Source organism: Typopeltis vanoorti, chromosome 25 (assembly GCF_054136105.1).
Source record: "Typopeltis vanoorti isolate ZY-2024b chromosome 25, IOZ_Tvanoo_1.0, whole genome shotgun sequence".
In the NCBI taxonomy this organism is placed as follows: Eukaryota; Metazoa; Arthropoda; class Arachnida; order Uropygi; family Thelyphonidae; genus Typopeltis; species Typopeltis vanoorti.
In genome coordinates this window covers 7,311,866-7,338,105 of record NC_143573.1, presented here as the reverse complement: position 1 = coordinate 7,338,105, position 26,240 = coordinate 7,311,866, and the positions used below count along the sequence as shown (strand labels likewise).

At 35.3% G+C, this 26,240-nt stretch overlaps 1 protein-coding gene across 1 annotated transcript in view; it reads left to right on the top strand.

The window, feature by feature from the left end:
* Positions 1 to 26,240, top strand: part of LOC150092515 (AP-2 complex subunit alpha-like) — a 440,587-nt gene that overhangs the window by 376,129 nt on the left and 38,218 nt on the right. Inside the window, exons 20-22 of the mRNA XM_090414707.1 lie at positions 11,358 to 11,530; positions 18,405 to 18,528; positions 22,755 to 22,871. Coding sequence (XP_090270833.1) covers positions 11,358 to 11,530; positions 18,405 to 18,528; positions 22,755 to 22,871 — 414 coding nt within the window. The remainder of the gene's footprint in view (positions 1 to 11,357; positions 11,531 to 18,404; positions 18,529 to 22,754; positions 22,872 to 26,240) is intronic.

The window sequence follows — 26,240 nt, the reverse complement described above, 5'->3', positions numbered from 1 at the left end:
CTTGTCTCACACCAGATTTAACATTAAACCATCTTCCTCTACTTCAATTCTAACTGCTGACTTGCAACTCAAATAAAGACTATGTATTGCTTGATATAATGCCCCATTGACACCATATAACTGTAGCATATTGAATAGCTTCTCTCTTGGCACCTTATCATATGTCTTTTCCATATCTACAAAACTCAAATAGAGATCTTTGTTATATTCCCATGATTTCTCCACTATTTGTCGTAAAGTGAAGATCTGATCCTGACAGCCTCTATTTGGCCTGAATCCAGCTTGTTCTTCACCAAGCTTTTCTTCTACAATTCTTCTCAGCCGTTCCTCAAGTATACTTGCATATATCTTACCAGGAACGCTCAACAGGGAAATACCTCTGTAATTCTCACATTCAGTTTTATTTCCCTTTTTATATATGGTTACTATGAGAGCTCTACTCCAATCATCAGGAATTCTTCCCTCTGTCCAGGCCTTCTAAACTATGCAGTGCAGCCACTGCAAGATTTTTATACCACCATACGTCAGCATTTCTGGTCGAATATCATCTACTCCTGCTGCCTTTCCACATTTTAAGCCTTTGATGGTTTTTTTCTACTTCAAGTATGGATATGTATTCCTGACTGTATACCTGTTGAGTGTTTTTTACCACTGTGTTGTCACTGCTTGTTTCATTTAGCAATTTCTCCAAGTAATTACTCCGTACTTCAAGGATGTATTTTTTTTCCTCATTTTCGTGTCACCTTTATCATCACTAACTCTTTTTACGTACTCTTTCATCCATTTCTAAGCTTCTTCAACAACTTCCAAAATATATTGCCATCTTGTTGATATTTATTTTCTATGTTCTTGCCAAAGTCCTCCCATGACTTTTGTTTAGCTAGTTTTACACAGTGTTTAGCTTTCTTACATTACTCTCTGTATTCTCTAAGATCACAAACTGACTTATTTGCCAGTAACTTTTGATATGCTCTCTCTCTTCTTTTCCTTCACTGCCTCTTTAACTTCCTGTGTCCACCATGGAGTTCTGATTTTTCTCTCCTTGCAGACAACCTCACCACATGCCTCTCTGGCTGAATAAATCACTGAATCTCTCAAGTTTGGTTCGTGTTCTCAAACTCTTACATTTTTTCTTCAATAATGTTTGTGTATTTTAGTCTGCAGTGCACATCAGAGAGCTGCTCAACTTTTATTTGCTTCAAAACTTTCTTACATGTTATTCTTTTCAATATGAAATTCAATTTTATCCTGCTCAAGACTAAATAGTGATCACTTCAAATTTCAAATCTCCCGTACACTCTGGTACTGAAGAAAACATCACTATCAACAATAACATAGTCAATGAGACTTTTCTTATTTCTTGCCTCTTCTCTCCATGTGAATTTGTTCACATTTTTATGTTGGAACATGGTATTAGTAATAACCAGTCCATGTCCTGAGCAGAAATCCAACAAATATTTACCATTATTATTAGCTTTGCTCTTTTCTCCAAATTTTCTCAATATATTTTTGTATGTCTGACAATCATTTCCCACTCTGCTATTTAGATCCCCAACAAGGACCAACTTTTCCTTTTTCATTGTGTCAGATACTTTCTCTAAATCCTCAAAAAATTCCTCCACTTCTACCTTAGTAGAACCTTCTGTGAGACCATAGGCACAAATAAGTCTCATTGTCCAATTCCCCATTCTGATATTTGCCCATATCACTCTACTTGAGCCTGCCTGCCATTCAAGAAGATTAGCCTTGTATTTAGTGTTGAACACTATGGCTACTCCTTCTTTTCCTTGATTGTCATTGACTGAATATAACATTTTGTATTTATTGCTCAGAAAGATCTCGCCAGTTTTTATCTTTTTTGTTTCAGTCACCTCTATTATGTCGATCTGTAACTTATCTGATTCCTCAGCTAGCTCCATTTCTTTGCCATTGAGGGTTCTTATGTTTATAGTACCGATCTTTAACTCTGGTGATGGTGAGTTGGGGTGTTTTATTTCAGTGAGTTGATAATTCAAATACAATTCTTCTCTGTGATGAATGCACATTCTTCATCCTCTTAAGCAATGTTTTATTAAATTTTAAAAAAAATGGGAGCAGGAGAGGCTGAAGGTTCAAAGCTATATAACTGAGAGGAGACCTCCACATAGCCTTTAAAGGAATGCAGAGAACCGACCAGAGCTTCTGAACTGATGTCCAATCCTCACCTTCTCGTGGTGCTCCGTGTTAGGTATCTATCTGGATACTGAACGAATGAGGATGGGCTGGCAATTTTGGATTTAGTTGACCAAATTGTATTCTTACTGGCTTAAACCAATAAAATGAAGGTACAACATGGTAGAATTTCATGCTGGCTGGGGTATTGCCCAGTTAGACAAGGCCCTCGTTGTTTTCACTAGGGCTAACTGGGAAAAGTCAGCTACTGGAACAAATCCTAAAACCCACCCCAACTCAATATCACCAGAGTTCAAGATCGGTACTATCGACTTAAGAAGCCTGAATGGCGAAGAAATGGAGTTAGCTGAGGAATTGGATAAGTACCAGATCGACATAATAGGGGTGACTGAAACAAAAAAAAGGCAAAATCTGGTGAGGTCTTTCTGAGCAATAAATACAAAATATTATATTCAGGTAATGACAATCAAGGAAAAGGAGTAGCAGCCATACGATTCAGCACTAAATATGAGGCTAATCTTCTTGAATGGCAGTGTTAGATCTGAAATGGGCAACCTCACTTACAATGAGGTCACTCATCGAGAATCTAACAGAATATGTCCCACTAAGAGAGCATACTTGTCCTTTCAGCAATTAAGTTCATGTGTCATAGAAGAATCAATATCATGATCAATAAGATGAAAGAAATATTTAGTATAAGTTTTGATAGATCTAAATTAGAATTGTAAATGTAAAATAATCAAAGAGTATGTGTAAAGATAATTACTAGTGATTTATAACTACACATGCAAGAATGTCAGTACGCTGCCTAAGAAAGGTCAAAGGTCGCTTAGATGGCACCATAGTATTGTAAGCACCCATGGGTGCTAGTTCGTGGAAAATATCTAGAGGCACGCGTCATGAAAATGGAAAGCCCCGTGTGGTGGTGCGATGAGGTCACCCAACCGGGGACAAAACGAAAGGCCAAATATGCAAAATCTAACTCAAAAAGAGGGCACTGGAAAAGGAGAATATATGCAGCAACACAGGTCTGGATCCCCCCATTTTGTTTGTTGTGGTTTTTCTCTCCGTGTGTTCCTCAGTGGTCAGTGATGTCCAACTCCTACATCCCCGGAGTTTACTACCGTAAGTCCCGGCAAGGCATCGCAGCAGAGTACGGCAGATAAAATTGCGGGCCATCGGCAAAGAAAGTGCACCGATGTAATTCTTGAAGAAGCACGTGCCAGACTCGAAGAATACACGTGATTCCCACATGGCAGCAGACCTTGAACAACAAAGTTTTCCACTACGAAGGAAAAACGGAGGAAACCCCGAAAACCTGTGCAGAGTAGATAAGTATCTTGCATATTCTTTGTCTCTTAAACATTAGGATGATTGTGAACGGGAGAAATTTTGTGTTTCAGAATGAAAAGTGAACTTTGAAGATTAAGCAAATTATAGAAAATTTTGTATCTCATTAGACTGACTGTCCGAGAATCGTGAATTTGCTAAGAACCAATGTTTTAACCCATAGGAAAAGGAAACAAGATGTGTTTAGTGCCTGACGAGCACCTGATCAATTGTATGTAGTATTTTAACCGTTTGAAGGAAACCTTCTATGTAATAAGAAATTTGTATATTTAAGGTATGAGAGAGTGAGTGAAACCTTAGATGATGTTAACTTAGTATTGCTTATATCTGTGTCTTGTATTACTTATGAGTTCATTAAATATGTTTCATATGTGTGCGATCTGACCATGAAGACTGACTCTTACTACTCATAAAAGTTACGAACCTGCTTATCTGTATATGCGCACGGGGATACCCAAAGTAAGTTAAGAAGGAAGGGCTACAACTGCAAGATAAGAACACCTACTGCCTCTGATTCAGTTGTAACCACATTTGTGGCATCTATTTCTGTGACCCTCCCTAGGGTAAGATATACCTTAGCTCAGACTGGTGCAGTATATAAATTCGTCTGAGAAAAAGGGGGTGCCTCACACAAGTTACAGTAGGTAATCTAAGGGCCCTACATAGTAATTGATAGACAAAGTTTCGAAAGAAAAAAGGGGAAGGGAATTAGAGTGAAGGGCCATGAACAAACAAAACGTGGTATAAGAACAAAGAATAACAAAGGAGAACAAAAGAGGGAAATATAACAGCAAGCAATCTCAAGCAGAGTGATGTGTGCAAATATGAGAATGATGAACTGGACAATGAGACTTATTTGTGCCTATGGTCCCACAGAAGGTTCTATTAAGGTAGAAGTGCAGGAATTTTTTAAGGCTTTAGAGAAAGCAACTGACACAAAGAAAAAGGAAAAGTTGGTCCTTGTTGGGGATCAAAGTAGCAGAGTAGGAAATGATTGTCAGACATAAAAAAATATATTGGGAAAATTTAGAGCAAAGCTAATAATAATGGCAAATACCTGTTGGATTTCTGCTCAGGACATGGACTGGTTATTACTAACACAAGGTTCCAATATAAAAATGTGCACAAATTCACATGGAGAGAAGAGGCAAGGAATGAGAAAAGTCTCATTGACTATGTTATTATTGATAGTAATGTTTTCTCCCTGGTGCAGGACACCAGAGTGTACAGAGGATTTGAAATTGGAAGTGATCATCATTTATTCTTGAGCAAGATAAAATTGAATTTCATATTGAAAAGAAGAACATGTAATAAAGTTTTAAAGAGAACAAAAGTTGAGCTGCTCTCGGGTGTGAATTGTAGACTAAAATACACAAGCATTATTCAAGAAAAAATTAAAGAGTTTGAATACAGCAAGCAAACCTTGGAGGTCCAGTGGCAAATCCTGAAGAAAACATTGATTGATTCAACCAGAGAGGCATGTGTTGAGGTTGTCTGTAAGGATAGATAAATCAGAACTCCATGGTGGATACAGGAAGTTAAAGAGGCAGTGAAAGAAAAGAAGAAAGCATATGAAAAGTTCCTAGCAAATAAGTCAGCTTGTGTTCTTAGAGAATACAGAGACAGATGTAAGAAAGCTAAACATTGTGTAAAACTAGCTTTACAATAATCAGAATGAGAAATCAGAAAACAAAAGTCATTGGAGGACTTTGGTAAGAACATAGAAAATAAATATTAAGAAGGTGGCAAAATATTCTGGAGGTTGTTGAAGAAGCTCAGAAATGGAGCAAAGCGTGCTGTAAAAGGAATCAGAGATGATAAAGGTGACATGAAAACAGAAGAAAAAGATATCCTTGAAGTATGGAGTAATTACTTCGAAAAATTGCTAAATGAAACAAGTAGTGATGATGATGACATCACAGTGGTAAAAAAAACACTGACCAGGCATGCAGTCAGGAATACATATCCATATTTGAAGTAGCAAAAGCCATCAAAAGCCAGAAATGTGGAAAGGCAGCAGGAGTAGATGATATTCGACCAGAAATGTTCAAGTTTTAGTTTTGGGAAGAGATAGAAGTCAGAGGGAGCCAAATATGGAGAATAGGATGGATGTTTCAACAATTCATAGTGCAGATCACTTAATTTTCCCATTACCAAAACACCTTTGTGGGCATGTGCATTGTCCTGGTGAAAGATGATTTTTTTTTCTTCTGCAAACCAGATTTTTTCTCACAAATTTTTTGTCTAGTTTGGTTAAAAGATCTGAATAATATTCCCCAGTTATTGTTTTACCCTTTTCAAGATAATCAATAAACAAAATGCCTTTTGCATCCCAAAACACCAATGCCATGACCTTTCCTGCTGATGGAACCTGTTTTGTCTACTTTGGTGCTGAACAACCAGCTTCTGTCCATTGTTTTGACTGCTGTTTTGATTCTGGTGTGTGATGGTGAATCCAAGTCTCATCCTTAATAATTAATCGATGCACAAAATCAGTTTTATTCTTATTAAAATGCTCCAAACACTGTTTAAAGATCTTCATGAGAGTGTGTTTTTGTTCTGCTGTGAGCAAGCGTGTCACATAACTTGTGCAAAGCTTATTTATTTGCAATTCTTCGTGCAAAGTATATCCTACACATTTTTTTGAAATGCCTGTAGTATCAGTAATTTCATGCACTTTGACTCACCAGTCATCCATTTCCATATCATGCACTTGATCAATGATGTTATACTTTTTGGACATCCTTCACGTGGATCATCTTCAAGGCTGGTATGGCGCCACGTTTAAATTCGGCAGCCCATTTCTTAATTGTTGAAAACGAAGGAGAAGAGTACCCATAAACTTTTATGAAGTTCGAATGAATTTCTTTTGGCATTAAACCTTCTTTTACAAAGAATTTTATAACTGCATGCTACTCAATTTTATCCATTTCAAGGGATACAGACAACACTTTTGCTTGAGATAGTTGTATAAAACAAAATACTTGATAGGATAATTTGTAGTTTTACATGGATGATTATGACAGATGTACCAACTTAGAAAAAAAAAATCTTGCCGATAGTGTGGCCAATCTATGGTCAAAGCCAAGAACTTTTTAGACCACCCTTGTATATGGAGCTTTTCCAGAATAACGAAACTTGGTTTTCATGTAGCATGCATAATTGCATATACATGAGATGTATATGCAATTATGCATATACAAGGAATCAGGCTCTCTAAAAACCTGTTTGTATTGGTTACTATTTGATTTTGTGAGTTGTTTATTTCTTCTCATTTTTTTATGCTTCGGTTGGTATATGATCAATCAGAAAATCATACAAGAAACTGAAAGTAGTCACATTTTAATACTAAAATGATGTTTTAGGCTAAATATACCATTGAATCTTTTTTACTTTCACAAACAATATATGGAGGTGACTGCTAATCACATGTATTAGCAAATTGTTTACATTATGCAGAATCACTAGTAATCAATAGTATCAGCTGATTTTGTAATCACATGTATTAGCAAATTGTTTACATTATGCAGAATCACTAGTAATCAATAGTATCAGCTGATTTTCAGCAGAATCTATTAACAAATTACTTCCATTATTCTTCCAGAAGATATATTAAACCAAAAGATGGAAACATTTGTGATAATGTATAATGAGGTGACAAAAGACTGTTTACATAATAAGAAAGAAAAAAAATCCTGAAAACAAACTTGAAGAAAACTAAAATAATTCATCAGAGAAATAAAAAATAAAAAAAAAGAAAGAAAGAAAGAAAAAAAAGAAAGATGGTTAAAAGATTAGAAACGAGAAATTGTGTACAATGTTTCAGAAGTCTGCAGAGTTGAATCACATTAGAAAATTGTGTGAAGTGACAAGGAAAATGTGTTATGAAAGAAAAAAAAAACAGATGCAATAAGGGATGAACAGAATGCTGGTAATTGAAGAGAATAAGATTTTTGAAAATGGAAAGAGGGCTCTTTGAAAATTTAAAAGCAAATAACCATATAACTGATAAGAATACAATAATGAAAGAATCATCTAAGTATGGCTTTAAGTATTATATTAGAACCAGTATAAATGCAGAATGAAAAGGCATGTGGAAATGATGATATAAAAATGCTTAAAATTGCTTCTGATACTTCATAAATGATCTTTAATAAAGTGCTACTACTGAAAAAAAAAATTTTTCTTGGTAATGACTACATGGAGATGAAGTCTCTCATCATTAGAAGCCTACACTAACTTTTCAAACAATACTTATCATACCTCTCCTTGAACTCATTCATGATAAAGCACTCCCTACCACCTCTAATAATTCATTCCACCATTCACCACTATCCAAACAAAATAGCCCTTAACACCATAATGATAAAAAGTTATTTTTGACCAAAAGAACTATTGGAGAGATTGACTTCAATTTGGGTTTATATAGGTCAAATTTATTTGAAACTAAGTAAGAAAATACCGACAAGTTTCGCCAACTTAGCTGTTTGGCTTCTTCTGGGTAAAAATAGATGTAAAACAACTTAAACACTAAAACTATTAATGAAGGAAGAACCGAATACAATTGTATTTTTTACAAAAAATAGAAGAACGTGTACATCACACACATGGAGCGTGTATGATCTCACTTGTTATATAGGAACATTCTGTAGCAACAAGATTTAATTCTGGCATGCTTAAAGATCTTATGAGGGTCTTCCAAATATCAGACAGAATTAATCTTTGGTTTCTATTTAAGTTGTGTTTAGAACGGATCACTGTTATGGCTTCTTTTATGATTTAGGAGCAGAAATCCTCCTCTAAGTAGGGCTTGGAGCTTTTGTCCCATTCTCTGGTATGGTTTGTCCTGGAGAAATGAAATACTAACCCCGAGTTGTCTTCTCTGTTATTGTTTGTCTCCTACGTGTTCCTTTTTTCTGATTTCAAAACTTCTAGAGGTCTGACCAATATAGTTTAATCCACACGAACAGGGGATGTTGTAGACTCTGGCATATTTGAAGAAAGAAGGTTGACTGTCTTTCGGAGATCTTAAGAATTGGCGGATGGTCTTTGAAGGTTTAAAAGCCGCTCGTATTCCATGTGGCTTGAGGAGTGTAGCAATCTTATTGGAAACTGTCCCCGTATACAAAATTGCAATATTGGAATTATAATGTATTTCTTCAGGCTGCATTGTGGAGGGGTCACAGAAAAGTATTTTGTTGATCAATTTTCGTGGGTAACCATTGTTTATAAGGTTTTTTGATATCAAGGATAGTTCATACATGTGTTGAGGCTTAAGTGCTGTGAAGGGATAGTTCATCTTTGAGGTCTTTATCTTTTGTAGTGATGAGAGAGGCTCTATTTTTTAGCATGTGTACGATGCTTAGTTTCTGAGAAGTGTGGTGTGAAGAAGTGAAGTGCAAGTATCGACCTGTGTTGGTTGGTTTGTGACTGACTGTATGGCTGATGCATCCATCCATTTGTTTCTTAATTAGTGTCCAGAAATGGTAATTGTTTTTCTTTCTCAAGTTCTAAGATGAATTTAATTTTGTGATGGAAGGAGTTGATCTTGGTAAGAAAACCAAACAGCTCCTTTTTCTGTATTTTTCTATACAATGAAAATGTCATCCACATATCTCCACCACACTGGTTTTAGGGTCTAGTTGAGATAAAATTTCACTTTCAAGTTTCTCCATAAAGAGATCTGCACAAGGGGGCGAAAGAGGGCTGCCCATTGCAAGACCTGTTAATTGTTGGTAAATCGTTTTATTCCATAGGAAGAAATTATCATATCAAGAAATAAGCAATGATCGAAGTGTCTTGAGGGAAGAGGTTTCTCAAAATGCTGATTACTTCATCTACTGGAATATTTGTAAATAATGATGTAACATCCAGGCTTGGAAGAAGGTCCGTATTGGGAGATCAAGATGTTACTTAATTTTTCAACGAAATGTTGTGAATTTCTTATGTAGGTATCCAAATTATGGATGTATGCCTTAAGGAGACCTGCGAGGTGTTTCGATAATAAATAAGTTGGAGAATTAATTCCATCAACTATAGGGCATAGCAGTATTCCATTTTTGTAAACTTTGGGAGAGCCATATAGTCTCGGCGTTAGTGGATGCATTGACTTTAATCTTCATTTTAAGTCTGTTGGCCAGCTGTCCATATTACGTAACAAGTTGTTAGTATCATTGTGATTCTTTATTGTAGGGTCTGAATCTAAAACACAGTAGGTAGATGTATCAGAGAGTAAGTCTGTGATCTTTTCTTTGTAATCTCTGGTGTTTAAGACCACTATAGAGTTCCCTTTATTGGCTTTTAAGATGATTTCTTTATTTTTCTTCAACCTAAACATAGTTCTTTTCTCTAGAAGAGTGATATTTTTGTTTGGAGCTCTTGAAGAAGAGAAAACAATAGTGCTTTTTAGTCTGAGATCATTAGCTATGTGTTCCGGTAACGACAAAACTGCCTTTTCTATGTTGCATATGATGTCAACTTTAAGAATTTGGTCGGGGGTAATTGCAAAGTTGAACCCTTTCTTAAGTAAACTAACTTCTGGTTTTGTTAAAATGTGATCGGAGAAATTGAAGATTACTGTGTTATCCGGCAGATTAGGTTTTGATTGAAGACTTTTTTCATAAAGAATGTTAAATTTTTTAATTTGGCTTTTTTCTTACTAAGGTATTTTCTTACTTAGTTTCAAATAAATTTGACCTATATAAACCCAAATTGAAGTCCATCTCTCCAATAGCCCTTAGCACCCTTGCCAACCGCACAAAATTTCCCAGGGTAACTCCTAGCTTTTCTCTCCCGTCCAGCCATGTATTTAAAAATTTCTGTGGTGTTAATCCCATAAAATTTCTGTTCACATTTGCCTATCAGCTAATCTTTGAAGTCCATTCAATCTGTTCTTATAGGGAGCATACCATAGGCTTTCTGCAATCTTGGTTACTTGCTTCTGGATTCTCTCCACCACTCTCTCATCACCCTGGAATCCAGGCAACCAAATCTGCATGTAGTAGTTCACATGAGGCTTTATTAATGCCATATGAAGGAGAATGATAACTTCACTCTTCCTGCTTGGTTATATATTCTTCAAAAAACCAACTATTTATCTTATGAGCTATTTCAGTCACCTTGCAATATCCCCTCTGAACTTCATCTCCCTGTTCACATTCATATCCTTGACCCTCATCAGTTTCCTTCAGTTTAATTCTGATGATATAGTGTGTTGCTTGTGATCTCTTCATCTGCAAGTGTATGAATTTGGAAAACTTTAAACTGTCTGCTTTTACCCTTGCCCATACTGCAAATCTGTCATCCTTCAGAATCTCTACATCTTCATTGACTACCACTCTTCCAACTTTGCATAATTGGCAAACAACGTTTTCACTTAATCCTTTCTTGTATCATTGATATACAAATTAAACGGCTGTAAACCAAATACTGCATTCTCTCCCATACTCTTTGATATTTATCCATCAACTACCCTCTTATCCAAATCACCAGCTTCTTATCCATCCACACTTGCTCCAATTTTTGCATCAGAGTTCCATGTATCTTATCAAATGCCTTTAACTGTCAGCAGTATTTATAATGGAAATGTAGCTATTTCCATTATCTACCTCATTTGTCACCTTATGAAAGTGAGCAAATTATAAAGCAAGACTTTCTATGTCAGCAAATGAAAACCTTCGAACTTAATAAAAGTGATAAAATTGCTTATAGGAATCTGTTGTATGTTATTCATTCTTAAAGTTCTATAGTTTACCTGCTTGAGTGATATTTTATTTTAGCATCTTGAAATACCAAGTTAAAATTTTAAGAATCTTTTTAAAATATTTTATTTTTAGGTTAGTATGTAAACAAAATGGAATACTCTTTGAAAATGATTTGCTCCAAATTGGTATTAAAGCAGAGTTCAGACAAAACCTTGGGCGTGTAGGAATATTCTTTGGGAATAAGACTCCATTTGCCTTCCAGAACTTCACTCCCAGTATTTCTTGTCCTGGAGATCTAGAATCGAGTATCCTTTCATGTAATGTGTTTGGTCAGCCAAATGTTTCAGTAATTTTATTTAATTTAAAATTTAAATTAAAATAATTTAATTTAAATTTTAAATTAAATTTGTTTTCTAAAAATATTACAAAGGAAACATCTTAGAATTTTAGATCTGCTATCATTTAAAACTGATTCTCTTAAGATTAGGATTTATTCCCAAGAATTTTCAGGAAAAATTTGTATTTTTAAAATTCCCAATTACTGGGAATAGTAGAAATATTTCTTGAGAAATTTGAGATTTTTAATAGTCTCAGAAAAAAAAATTTAATAATCTTGCCTGATAATTAAAAAAAATATTTATAATAATAATTGCCTATGGTACTTTTTCTGTTGAAAAGGGTTATTTTTTAGTTAAAGATTGGATTCTTTCAAAATTTAATCTTTAAAGGTACCTTGGCATAACAATAAACAACAAATTACATGATAAATTAATGATAACTTTAATGAAAGTTAATTACTGTGGTTATCGTGTCTAGTTGCTGACTAGAGGAATTTTTTCTAAGCCTTTCTTCAACTGGTTCTCTAGTTAGTCGCTCTCTGGCACGAGCAAGCTGGTTTTTTTGTCCCATAAACTCAAGAAAATCAAGTGTAGAACCCACATCATTTTAGATAGTAACTTATCCTGTTAGGGTTAGGTACCAAGCATGGCAACACTTGTTTGACCATGTCTTCATCGGTTGTCACTTATAATTAGTAATAGTCATGGGCCAGCTATTTTTGATTGGCTACCACTGGAGATTGAATTGCCCACTCAGTCCCCAAAAGCTAGATAGGGTTAAAAGGCCTCAAGTACTCCCTATAAGGGAATAAAAGGTGTTAGCTTAGCTTTAGTTACCATGTAATTTGTTGTTTTCTTTCAAAATTTGCTTTGAAACAGATGTAAGTGTAACTGGTACCGATGGCACTGCATTTATGGAAAAATTAGGAAAATTATCACAAACCTTTCAACAGTTATGTTAGTCACATGTTTCAACTTGCTGTAATAAAGTCTTTTATGCCAAAAAATGAATCTGAATACAGTGATGAAAACAAATTACATTCTGATAATTAACGATTATTAATTAACTTAAGGAATTCACAATGTACACTAGAATATAAATTAAACTTTAATATATATTTCCAATATTTCGGCAACGTCACGTTGCCATCTCCAAAGGAACTCAAAATAAAGACGTGCACGCAGGCACTACACACAGTAAATGAGGATGAAGCGAGGAAGCTAATGTTTCTCCTAAAAGTCCTGATGGTGCCCCCTAGCAGGCTATGTAGGTATTGTTGGCCGTTGGGCTGAAGGTCTCCTGATGTATGTCTCCCAAATTTGGGGCAGTCTCATGCAACCAAATTTGTTGAGGTTTGTTTGGCATGTTTCTTAGGGCTGAAGCTAATTCCATAAAAAGTCTTTCAAATTTGAACTTGCTAAGGTGTATTATCGTGGCTTTCTTCCACCGTATTCTGTAGCGTTGTAATAAGGTGTTGCTATTACTTACTATTCATAAAGCCTGCTTGGTAAACTGTGCCTTTGAAATACCATTATTCTAATTAGCAGTGCGTGCTTTTTCTCTCGTAACCTTCCTTACTTATTCTACTCTGCACTATGTTTATCCACCTTCCGTGTTTACTAGACATATGCCTATGAACGCTGGAAAATTTATTTGTAAGACTGCGCCACTAGTATTATTTATATCGGCAGAAGACTTAGTAATACGTCCTGTAGATCTCTCTCCCTCTCTTACTAGCATGAGTTCCTTCAACAAAGTTTATATAAACAGTCGAGGTTCTTAAATACTTAAACTGCGCTTTTATTACCTTAGTTGTTTCCCGCTCACAAGTCCGATTTTTTTTTTTTTTTAGGAACAGTGCAGTTGTAAAATAAAAAAATCAGGCAGCACTCTATTTGCATATAAATAAAACATATTTAATTACAATAATAATAAAGTTCATAAGCGATAGGGAGGTTACTCTTCTCTACCTCTCCTTTATGCCTTTGGTATATAGAAACAAACTTTCCCTTTTCAAATTTAAATGACTATACAATATATATAATTACTCTGTTACTTCTCTGCTTAAAAAAAAAAAAATAATAAATTGCTAAGACTAATTTACTCATAAAGGGATTAGCTAGCTATGGCAAGTTATCTTACAATTAATATTCCGATTAACAACAATTCACATTACTCTAGCTAGTTATGGCAAGTTATCTTACAATTTATATTCCAGTTAACAACAAATCAGAGGACTCTCTTAGATATTTCTTATTACTATTTCTTATCAGTCCATCTATGACATATCTCCTAAATTACAAAAAGAATGTATGTTAGAGATTGGACACACTTACGGAGACTCTTTGTCATAACACCTTCCATTGGTCCTTCATCAAAGTCACTATGGTTTTTCTATCATCACAGGCCTTTGGTTTCCATCCAGAGTCTTGTTTCAGGGGGCGCTTCGTCAGAATATTTGGCAGGTCTTGGACTGCAATCTTCCCGGTGCTCAAAAGTTCAGGCAAGAAATTTCAGCATTCAGACTTGAAGATCGTTCTGTGGCTTTTGGCTTCCGTTGACTTCTCGCAGCACTAGGATATCCAACCAGCACTTGGCATTGGCTGTTCTCCCAATTTTTCTCTGGCTCCCTTTGGTAACACAGCGCTTTGCCACTGCTCTCTCGGCAACTAGATCTCGGCTCTCCTCTGTCAGCAACAGGATCTGGACTCTCCTCTCGACTGCCTCTGGTTCTCTGCTGGAAACTCCCTACAAAGTTCGGCTCTGTCCTCTTTTATTTTCCCTCCTCTGCACCTTACACCAAGGGTTGTAAACCCCGAAGAAATCGGTAGTTCTCCTTGATCCTTTTGTTAAAGCCGGCCCATTCTTTTTTTTCTTGTCTTGTCAGGCAGCAGAAACTTCTCTAAAACTACCTTTGAAGGTGTTTATGCACAGAGCTTACAAACAACTTTCTCACACACTTCATCATAAACAACTTTCTTGTGCCCTCATATAGGGCTATTATACAAAACTTCCGATAGCAAAGCATTGCCTTTGTTTTTGACATTCTATAAACTTTAGCTAAAACAGTAAATACAATCGATTCCCATAGTTATTTACATTAATCTTTAACATAAAATACATAGAGACAAATAAGGTTCTTTTTGTAATAGTTCTCATGAGACTTGACCTCTGTAAAAATCGATGTAAAGCACTTTGGTATTTCCAAGCTACATAGAGTTTTTACAGAGTGTATCCAGAGCATGGTGTGCAAGACCAGAGTGGCTATACTGGTCAAAGCAAGACCACCAAAAACCAATACATCCAATAGTGAATATAAAGCTCTGCAGGAAATGAAGAAAAACAAAGAAATAGTAATCACCAAAACGGTTAAGGGAAATGCCACTATAGTACTCAACCAAATGGACTACACAGGTAAGCTTAATGCTCTATTATTAGATCGGGCTACTTATCTCACTATTGAATACAATCCCACCAACTCACAAATTAGAAAACTCCATAGGCTCCTTAAGAAGGTTACTTATTTGTTAGTAACTTTTAGAAGTTACTAACAAATTAAACCGTTTAACTCTATATCCCCCCCCCCATATATATGGACTCCCAAAAACACATGAAGAAAATGTGCCATTACGTCCCATAGTGGATGGCATTAATTCCCCCACATATAAGTTAGCTAAACATTTGGCCAAAGTGTTCACACACTATACTGGCACCACACCATCACACACAAAAAAAACTCAGTGCACTTCAAAGCCAACAGAGAAAACCTTACACTCCAACATACTTACATAATGGTCAGATTTGGCATCTCCTCCTTATTCACAAATGTCCCACTCAAGGAAACCTTATACCTAATCCAAGCTAAATTTCCTCCCGATATCTCAGCCCTATTTCAGTTCACAATGAACTCAGGCTATTTCGTTTGGCTGGGAAAATTCTACAAACAAATAGAGGCGACAGCCATGGGTTCACCACTCTCCCCATCCTTGACCTACTTCTTTATGGAGACTTTTGAAGAGGAAGCCTTAAACTCTGCCCCACAAAAACTACCATATGGCTTCGCTATGTTGATGATGTGTTCGCTATTTGGCCCCATGGCTTTGATACACTCCTCTCTTTCTTAACACACTTAAACAATCAACACCGCAGAATCAAGTTCACCCTGGAAAAAGAGCAAAACAACAGTCTCCCTTTTCCTAGGCACACTAATCACCTGCCAGCCTGATGGAACCTTGGTTTTTTTCAGTTTATAGAAAACCCACCCATACAGGCAGATACATTCAACAACAATCCACCACCCCCTCACAACATGAAGTTATTAAGACACTATACAACAGGGCTAAACTAATCTGTTCAAATGACAATGCCCTAACCACTGAACTAAATCATATCCTCAACACTTTCTCAGCCAATGGCTAACCCCCCAAAAAAATCCAAATATTGAAACCAGTAAACCACAACCCTCCCTCTCTTCACAACAAGGATTATTCTAAATCCATCGCCATTCCCTACATCCGAGGCACCTCAGAAAAAATTACCAAAATCTTAAAAAAACATAACTTGACCTCTTATTACAGACCATATAGAAAATTGGCATTCCTTATCTGCTCCACTAAAGACCAACCACATCCCCTAGATCTTCCTGGTGCATACCAGGTCCCTTGCAGCTGTAAGTTGTCTTACTTTGGACAGCGAATATCAGAATTTCAGAACACAAGGACTACATCCGTTTTCACCAGTATAGCCACCCTGGTCTTGGACATATAAAAGTCTTACAGTGGCTGCGCTGCATAGTTCAATAGGCCTGGACAGAGGGAAGAATTCCAGACAATTTTGAGTAGAGCTCTCATGGTTCCCACATATAAAAAGGGAAATAAAACAATGTGAGAATTATAGAGGTATTTCTCTACTGAGTGTTCCTGGTAAGATATATGAAAGTATACTTGAAAAACTGTTGAGAAGAATTGTGGAAGGGAAGCTTGGTGAAAAACAAGCTGGATTCAGTCCAAATAGAGGCTCAGGATCAGATTTTCACTTTACGACAAATAGTTGAGAAATCATGAGAATATAACAAAGATCTGTATTTAAGTTTTGTAGATTAGAAAACGCATATAACAAGGTGCCAAGAGAGAGAAGCTATTTGAAATGCTCCAGTTATATTGTGTCGATGGGGCATTATATCAAGCAATAGAGAGGTCATATTTACCTATACCACTTCTGAGTCTTCCCCCACTGACGAGACACCTCAATAAAGGTCGAAACTGGTCTGGGTAGTGACCCTTCTCTTAATGCACAACATTATAATGTCCACAAGGAGATGTGCTTTGCATTATGGGAGATACTAAGACACGGAGGGATGAGAGCTTGGTCCACCTTTGCTACGAGTTTTCAAGAGATATACCACCTTGCCTCGGTCCTGAAGATATTTTCAGGCGAAAAACTTTGTTTGCCTACACTTGGATAAAGGATTAAATTAAATTTATTATAGTGTAACCAAGTGCAAAATAAACTTTCAGCATCTTTCTCTAAATCCAGTGTAATTTAATAATAGGGTGGTACACCCTCAGGCAACTCATATAGGTAAATATGACCTCTCAATTGCTTCTGCCTTGGTATCACCACTTCTGGGTCTGCCTCCCACTGTCAGACCTCAATAAAAGTCAAAACCGGTCTGGGTAGTGACCCTTCCCTTAATGCACAACATTATAATGTCCGCAAGGAGATGTGCTTTGCATTATGGGAGATACTAAGACAAGGAGAGATGAGATCTCGGTCCACCTTTGCTGCTAGTTGCCAACAGTTGTACCACCTTGCCTCAGTCCTGAAGATATTTTCAGGTGCAAACTTTGTTTGCCTACACTTGGATAAAGGATTAAATTAAATTTATTATATGGAAAATTATGAACTTGGAGAATTACAGGTGAATCTAAAAACAGCTGGTGAGAAATATTCATTTGAAGGCAAAATCAGTTGAATCGGACAAGGTATTTTCGTCATTAAAAAAGAAATGAATTTATGTGAATGATATATTTGCCAACACCAAACCTAAAAATTTTGTTACAGGCATTACTAAGAATTAAACCTACATCAACCCAAAATGAAATTTTTCTGCTTCAGGCTTTTTTTTGTAAGTAAACGATGCTCCAGACTTTCTTTTTATGGTAGTTAGGCTTATACATTGGTATTGGTTACTCGTAACTATTATTTTTCAGGATATACGTTATTTCCTAAAAAATAATAGTTTCTTACTGAGCAATTAATGCTTTGCATTTCTTAAAAAATTCTATATTAAGAATGAATGTTAAATCATTGTAGTAGTTTATATTTATTTTTGACCATATTAAGTATGTACTTTAAATTTTTTTATATAACCTCAACCTGTTATTCAACAAATATATAATGTTATCTATACCAGTATAATTTTTTTCTTTTTAAGTCATCAACTCTGAGTCTTATTTTTGAATACCTAATACTAATTAACTTGTTCTTATTCTGAAATGTGCAGTTCAATATTACAGTATTTTATAATGAAATTAAATGCAATTTTTATTTAAGAGAAATTGTGAATATTAAATGAATAAAGTAAAATCCTCGGGGAATTTTTGAGAATTCTTGAAAGGTGCAATTTCCCATTCCCCGAAGATTAAAAAATGTCAAGAATTTAGTAACCCTACTTAAAATAATTATGTAGTTTACAAGGTGATTAATATTTTAAAATATCTTGAGGCTGTTTTTGAATTTATGTATTTTCTTAATTTTATCATAGGACTTTAATAAATATTGAATGTTGCCATTTCATGTTTTATTTCATAAATATTGAAAACTTAATTATCAAAATAGAACTGAACATTCAGTATAAGCCTGTGGAACCTGCTGTAGAAGCTGGTGCCCAAGTGCAACAACAGCTAAATGTTGAATGTATTGAAGACTTTAGTGAACTTCCACTTCTAACGATGCAGTTTCTGTGAGTAGAAGTGTTTTTTATCATTTTGGCAATTTAATTCTACAAACATTATAACCATCTAACCATACTTTTGTCTTCTGTACATCATTGGTTACAAATTTCAATGTTGATCCATTGTGACACACCATGATGAATAGTAGACTAGATTTCTGTTTGATTAATTCTCATACAGAAGTGATGGATTTTCCTTCTAGAAATTTTGGATTTTGGATCTCTTTTGCAAAATAGACACTAACCAGAAATCACATCCATTGATAGACATAAAACTAGAAGTGGGATTAACTGCTCTATCCTTACCAAAATGACATGTCATAACATTGGTCCTAATACATAATGGAAGTGGAATAGAGAATCTCTTAAGGTAAGAGAATAAAAATGAGATGGATTATAGAATTCGGAAGGTCAGTGGAAATAGCTTAAGAATGCAACTTTCATTAGCAGTATGTGAAGATTTCCCGTTCATTAACATTTGCAAAGGTATACAGTTATTAAAGATTTGTACTTTTTTTTATAACTAACAATATATATATATATTGCTATTACAGGATTTCCTGGAAGTCACAAGACTTGATATTTTTCTTTAACTCTTCAAGAAAAATATCAAATTGCCCTGTCATGAAAGGTTGGTGTACGTTTGTATCTGCCAAAACTTTTATAGTCTCTATATTTGGCTATGAAATAATGTTGGATTTAATATCCACTTAATTTGAATAATTTTGCATTGCTAAAGTGAAGCCTTTTGTCTCTCTTTTTCAGTATAAATAGATGTTTTTTTTCCCCGTGTGATCCATGTGAAGGACGTCCAAAAAGTGCAACAACACCAGAAATCATTGATCAAGTGCACAATATGGTATTGGATGACCGGCGAGTCAAAGTGTGTGAAATTGCTGAGACTATAGGCATTTCAAAAAAAGTACGATATTTTGCATGAAGAATTGCAAATGAAAAGGTTTTGTGCAAGATGAGTGCTGTGCTTGCTCACAGCAGATCAAAAACACACTCGCATGAAAATCTCTGAACAGTGCTTGGAGTGTTTTAACAAGAATAAAACTAATTTTGTGCATTGATTTATTACTATGGATGGGACTTGGATTCACCATTACACACCAGAATCCAAAGAGCAGTCAAAACAGTGGACAGATGCCAATTATTCAGCGACAAAGAATACAGTCGGTTCCATCAGCAGGAAAGATCATGGCATCATTGTTTTGGGATGCTAAAGGCATTTTGTTTATTAATTATCTTGAAAAGGGTAAAACAATAACTGGGGAATATTATTCTGATCTTTTAACCAGACTAGACGAAAAAAATTCATGAGAAAAGACCAGTTTGCAGAAGAAAAAAAATCTTTCATCAGGACAATGCACCTGCCCACAAAGGTTGTTTTGGCAATAAAAAAATTAAGGGATCTGCACTATGTTGGAACATCCACCCTATTCCCCAGATTTGGCTCCCTTTGACTTGTATCTCTTCCCAAAACTGAAACGTTTCCTCCCTGGTCAGCGGTTTTCTTCAAATCAAAAGATGATTGCAGTTGTAGAGGGATGTTTTGCAGATCTTACTGAGAACCACTACAGGGACGGGATAATGGCACTGGAACATCGCTGGAATAAATGCATTAGTGTTAAGGGAGATTATGTTGAAAAATAAAAATAATTTTGAAATTATAAATTCATTTTTTTATTGTTAGGCCGAGAACTTTTCAGACCACCCTCGTAGATTATTCAAAAATTCTGTCTAGAAACAAAACTTTTTCAGCCTTCCAGCTAGCAAAGTGGTTGTCTCATCACATCAGGTAATCATCCAAAAAGCATCCGAGATTTATCAACATCCATGCATGCAGTGGAATTTAGACTTACAAACCTATTTGTTTTAAATATTTTTCCATAGGGGTCAAAGCTTTCTCTCCAAAATGTTATTGGTGAGCAGATATGCTATCCATTAGTCTAAACCAGGCTTGCAGTTTTGGTTATAGGAGTAACTTTGTGAACTCTATGACAGCTTGAAAATGTGTCGCATGAATACACCAAGCATGGATAGACAGACATAGTAGTGACTTTGATATTTGGTTAGCAATAAGGATTAATTGGGGAGGTACATGACCTGTCTATTTACTGAGATATGTTAGCATGTGACAAGACTAATTTTACTTGTGTGTTTAATTTATTGTAATTAGTCATCCTAATGATGAACAGAGAAAAAACTAAAATCATGTTTAATCATTTTGTAATACCAAAAAACATAATAATAGAAAACAATTTCTTGGAAAGAGTCTCTTCATATACATACTTAGGTCATCACATTGATCTAAACTGTGGACTCCAAAAAGAAATAAATAAGCGAGTTCACCTGGAGTACATTCAGAAAATTGAAAAGCATTTTTCAAAACAGTGATGTCCTACTCTGTTTAAAAAGGAAGACATTTAACCAGTGTATACTTCCAGTCATCTCATATGGTTGTGAAACTTGGTCGCTAACAAAAGCACTGGCAAATAAATTAACAACTCAATGAAAAATGGAGAGGTTGATGCTAGGCATCACATTAAAAGATAAGAAACGAAACACCTGGATAAGAAGCCAGGCTCACATCACTGACATCATTCTTCACCACAAGCGACTAAAATGGAAATGGGCCAGGACATCTATCCAGAAGAGAATATGAGCCATGGACCACCATACTAACGAACTGGATTCCTAAAGAAGGGTAATGAGGCCGAGAAGGTGGAGTGATGATTTGTCAAACTTTGTTGGGAAAAATTAGTCAACCATTGTCAAGAACAGAGAAAGGTGGAAAGAACTGGAGGAGGCCTTTGTCCTGCAGTGGACAGAAAATGGCTGAAAAGAAGAAGTCATCCTAATTTGTAGGAATTTTTTAAACTAATTTTTATCATTTATTCCTAGTATGTATGTTTGGGGGTGAGGGTGTACAAATTATGATAGTGCTACATGTTTAAGTTTACAATGCTACTATATTTCAAATATATTTTGCAGAGCTAACCTCTTATATCATTGTTTTTTAACCTGTGGTCTGCGGACCAGCACCGGCCTGCAGAAATTTCCTAGCGGTCTGCCAAAAATTTCTTTGTCTCTCAGAAACAACGTTCCAGCCACGTATATCAAATTTTCTAACCTCTAAGCAGCATCAGATGTCGCCCTAGCTAAAAATTGTAATTGTATAATATTTGATTTAATAAATAAAATACTATCTACATTGGTTTATGTTTCTGTCTTAGCCTTCAGCCGGTCTGCGAAATATTTCTCCTATTTTCCTCGGTCCACAGGTGTAAAAAGGTTGAAGAACGCTGTCTTATATCATATCTCCATTATCAAATCTGAGATTTCAATCTCTCTTAAGGCACTACTGTGTCAATTCTCCTCATCTTGGCCTTTGTCTGGGTCATTTTCTTGCCATCTGACATAAAACACCTGTTTTGCTAATTTTACATCTTGTGCATAATGTATGTTTTGTGACCATGAAACTTCAAATTTACTGAACTCACTCATTCTTGAATGCCAAGAATGAGTGAGTTCAGTAAGAGAGCAAAAATCCACAGAGCCGTTCCGTGGATTTTTTCAGCACGGGTGCAACATTTTTGTGCCACTTCCCTCCCCTTCCATTAAAAATTAAAGATCCTGAAGTACAATAACACGGTTGCATTACTGCCCCTAAATTGTGCTGCCCAGGTTCATTGTACCCCGGTACGGAACGGGCCTGCCTATATCTCCTGTTCATGTTCTTAATTTTTCTCAAAAATCTTGTGTTGTCTCCAATGTTTGATCAGCTTTTTCCTAAGCCAACTTTTTAGATCCATGAATTAAAATTAGTTTGAATGTTGTTGTGTGCTCTGTCACTTTAATGTTTTGACTGATATTCTTCTATACCATATGAATCTATTCTGCTGGCACCTAACTATATCATCACCAAATTCCTCATGCCTAGAAGGTGTACTGGATATGCATGATGGTAAGACCCAGATGTGGACCACGATCTAGGTGGATTGATGCAGTCAAAGTGCACTACAATATTTAAATATACAATCTGACAATATTGTATATTTAAATATATAATCTGATAGCCAACAGATTAATATGGAGAATTTTTTGATTTAGTACTACATCCTTTGAGAGGTAGATATTAGGAAGTTGATAAATTACTGTTGCTTTTATTTATTGGTATATGCTTCATCTGCACCACTTAATTATGTAGGAACTTTTATTTTGTATAGGTACTGTGGAGCTCAGCAAAAAGTTAGTTTAAATCTTCCAGTTAGCATAAACAAATTTTTTGAACCCACAGTCATGAATTCAGAAGCATTTTTTACTAGATGGAAAAACCTGAATAGGTGAGTGCCTTTTTTCTAATACAATGTAATATTTTCATAGTTTAAAAGAAATGGGAAGCTTCATGAAATCAGATTTTATGTTAGACTTGAATACCTGTTATAGTCAAGTAACAACCTAATGTTGATAAATCAACTAAGATTGCATGTATTGTAAGCTGGTTAGTGTATTTTAAACATTTTCCCCTTTCAGTTAAAGAGATGGAAAGTTCCTTCCCATTCTGGAAAATCGCTCTTCGAGTGATCTTCCTGGAAGGGGAATGCTCCATTTTAGTATGAGGCTATCTTTTATCTTCACTTCAAAAACCCTTATAAAGATTCCTAACATCCAAGAATTCAAATTCTAAAAATTCAAAATTTAACCAAAGAGAGTATGGTTGCTGTTAATGACTACCATGGAAGTGCTAACATGAAATGTAAGTATAGATGTAAATAATCCCAAGTTACACTGTGAATGCACTATAAAAATTATACTACTGATTTTATGGCTAAGTTACCTTACTTTTTACAAGTGGGATCAAAAAATAACAGTCATTGAACTTGAGCTTTATTATGCAAGTCATTCTCCTTATTATTATTAAATCTCCATGTATTCACAGCATGCATTTTGGGAGTTCTTACTCAACTAGCTATGTATGATATATCCTTCTAACAAATTTTATTCCTCAAAGGGAGTAAATAGATCCTTTTGCATTAACTTTATGATGGCAGGTAGGTAGCTATTCCTCCCTGATAGGGAGTTCAAGCTATCGATGAATTAAGGCTTAGCATATTGAATCTTACTCATTCACAATCCTGATATTTAAATATTTCTTTCTCCCTTGATGCATTATCTCCTTTTTGATGTAGACTTCTGCTTACCTTTGTTTAATGATGCCAGCATTTCAACAGGGTAACTTTATCAATACTGAAGTACATTAAAGTTGCATGTGAAATTTAAGAAAGTAGACACAGTGAGTTGTTGGCTGTACAGTTATCACTTGCAACCAAGTAACAAGTTCTTAGTGGAAAATCAAGAGCCTTCTAAAAATCAGAAGAAAGCCACACAGGCCCATTGAAATAAATATTTTAAATCAAGAAAAGTTAATATAAATGCATTCCATCTACACAATCAATTCCAGGCAGTGTTACATTGGTATGTTGAAACATCTGCCTGATATCTTTAAGAATGTCTGGAGAAGTAATAACTACAATTGGCTTCTTCATTGTAATAATGTGTGGGGTCATTCAGTCTGTTCTGTAAAACAGGCTATTGCCGAGCCCATTACAAATGATCTGCAGCCACCACATTCTTTTAGATGTGGCTTGTTCTGTAAGTTTAAATTCTTCTGAAAGAAATGAAACTTGATTAAAAGAAGTGAAAAGTTGACCAAAAAAAAAGCAATGCAAGAACTGTCTGAGATGTTAAAGTAATAGCTTGCACTAGAGTGTGAAAAGGTTTCCACCAAACTGGGATGTACATGTGACCAAAGGAACTACTTTGTTGGGTACAACAAACATTAGAATATGTGTTGACGTTCCATTTCATTGCTATAGGGTGAGAACCATTTGGGTCATTTTTGTGTAACTGTGCAATAATAAGCTATAAGACGATAATACCGTATAAGTAACATAGTCGGACCTCTTATTCAACTACCAAAACAGGGATCCTTTAATTTTCTGACCTGTGTGTCAAATGACTTATGATAGAGAATTACTTAAGTGTAGTTTGCTGATCTGATCCTTCGATTATCAGAACAGCAAATTGCTTTCCTACTGTAGTTGGGAAAATGGTAGATTATATTCAATATTTTTCTCAATAAATATTTATCTTGGCAAAGAGCTTCAATCATATATAAAAACAATATGTATCCCTTATTAAAATAGCAGTTATGTCAATGAGACATAACTTGCATCTTTAACTAACATTTTAACTACCTTTCTTATACTGTCTTATATAAGAAGTAAATTAAAATGATAGCTTTTTTTGAAAGAGGTTGCATTTTTTATCCAGAAGAGGCTTTTTGCAGTATACTTTGTTAGTATCTGTTTTGATTACTGATAAAAAAAAAATTTTTTAATGACCTGATTTAGCAAACAAAATTGTTTTTTCTGTATTCATTGAAATTAAGTGAAACTCATTCCATTGTACCAGCTAAACAGATATATTTTTCGAATCAATGTGAACAGTTACAAATCTAGTATTGTATCGATATAAGAGGTTTCAAATAAGAAATAGAGCAAGAAGATAACTTTACATGCACCATGTTGACATAATTGGTAGTGTTGATACATGGAAATATTATTACAAGAAACCTCCATTGAGTCAGGGACTCATTGAGAGAGGTCACATATCACTCACACTCATACCTTCTCTTGAATTCATTCATGCTATCTGTAATCATTACTTCCAAAGATAAGGTGTTCCTTGGTATATGCCATAAGGGGAATACAACATATTATGATAGTACTACATGAAAAAGTTACATAATTACTCACTTCCTATTGACAATGTTCCTCCAAATTAATCTTATCTGTCAAGACTGCAACATTATCAGATCTTATATTTCTTTCTTCTAAGGCACTTCTTACTGTGTCAATCCACCTACACCTTAGTCTTCCTTTGGGTCCATATGTTGACGCTTGAGTGCTGTGAGGACATCATGTAGGAGACTTAATGAAATATATACAGCACTCAGAAAGGATTAAAACTGATTTTAATGCTTCCTGTATTTTGTCTGTCACTGAGACATCTTCAGGGATTACAAAAAAAAAAAAAAAACTAATGTAATACACACTCAAGTACAACACAATACTAAGTAAAACACGGGCAGCTCTAAATTCCTATTTAGGTGGTGCACCCTCCATGGTTTGTAGGTGGCCTAGGATTTAAGTGGGATCTCTGATAATTAATGTTTCCCAAATTTTAGGAAGTTTTATGCTACCATATTTATTTAAATTTGGTTGATTTCTGAGTGCCACCACAGATTCATAAAACTTCCCAAAATTTGGGAAACATTAATTATCAGAGATCCCACGCTAAATCCTAGGCCACCAAACACCCATAAGGGCGCACCACCTGGATAGGACTTTAGTCACCTACGTGCTTCACTTAGTATTGTGTGTTGTTACAAAAGTTATTCGTAATCCCTGAAGATGTCGCAGTGACTGAGACAAAATATTGGAAGCTTTAAAATTAGTTTTCATCCTTTCCCAGGCTGAAAGTATTCCATTAAACCTCCAACTTGATGAGAAGCCAGATCCAGAAGAGATACCAAGGTTGAAGTAATGCAGAAATCATATTTCCCATTATACATGTAGTCAAAAGGCTAACACTTAATTATTAGAGCTATAATAAATTTAGTTTAATCCTTTATCCAAGTGTGAGCAGAC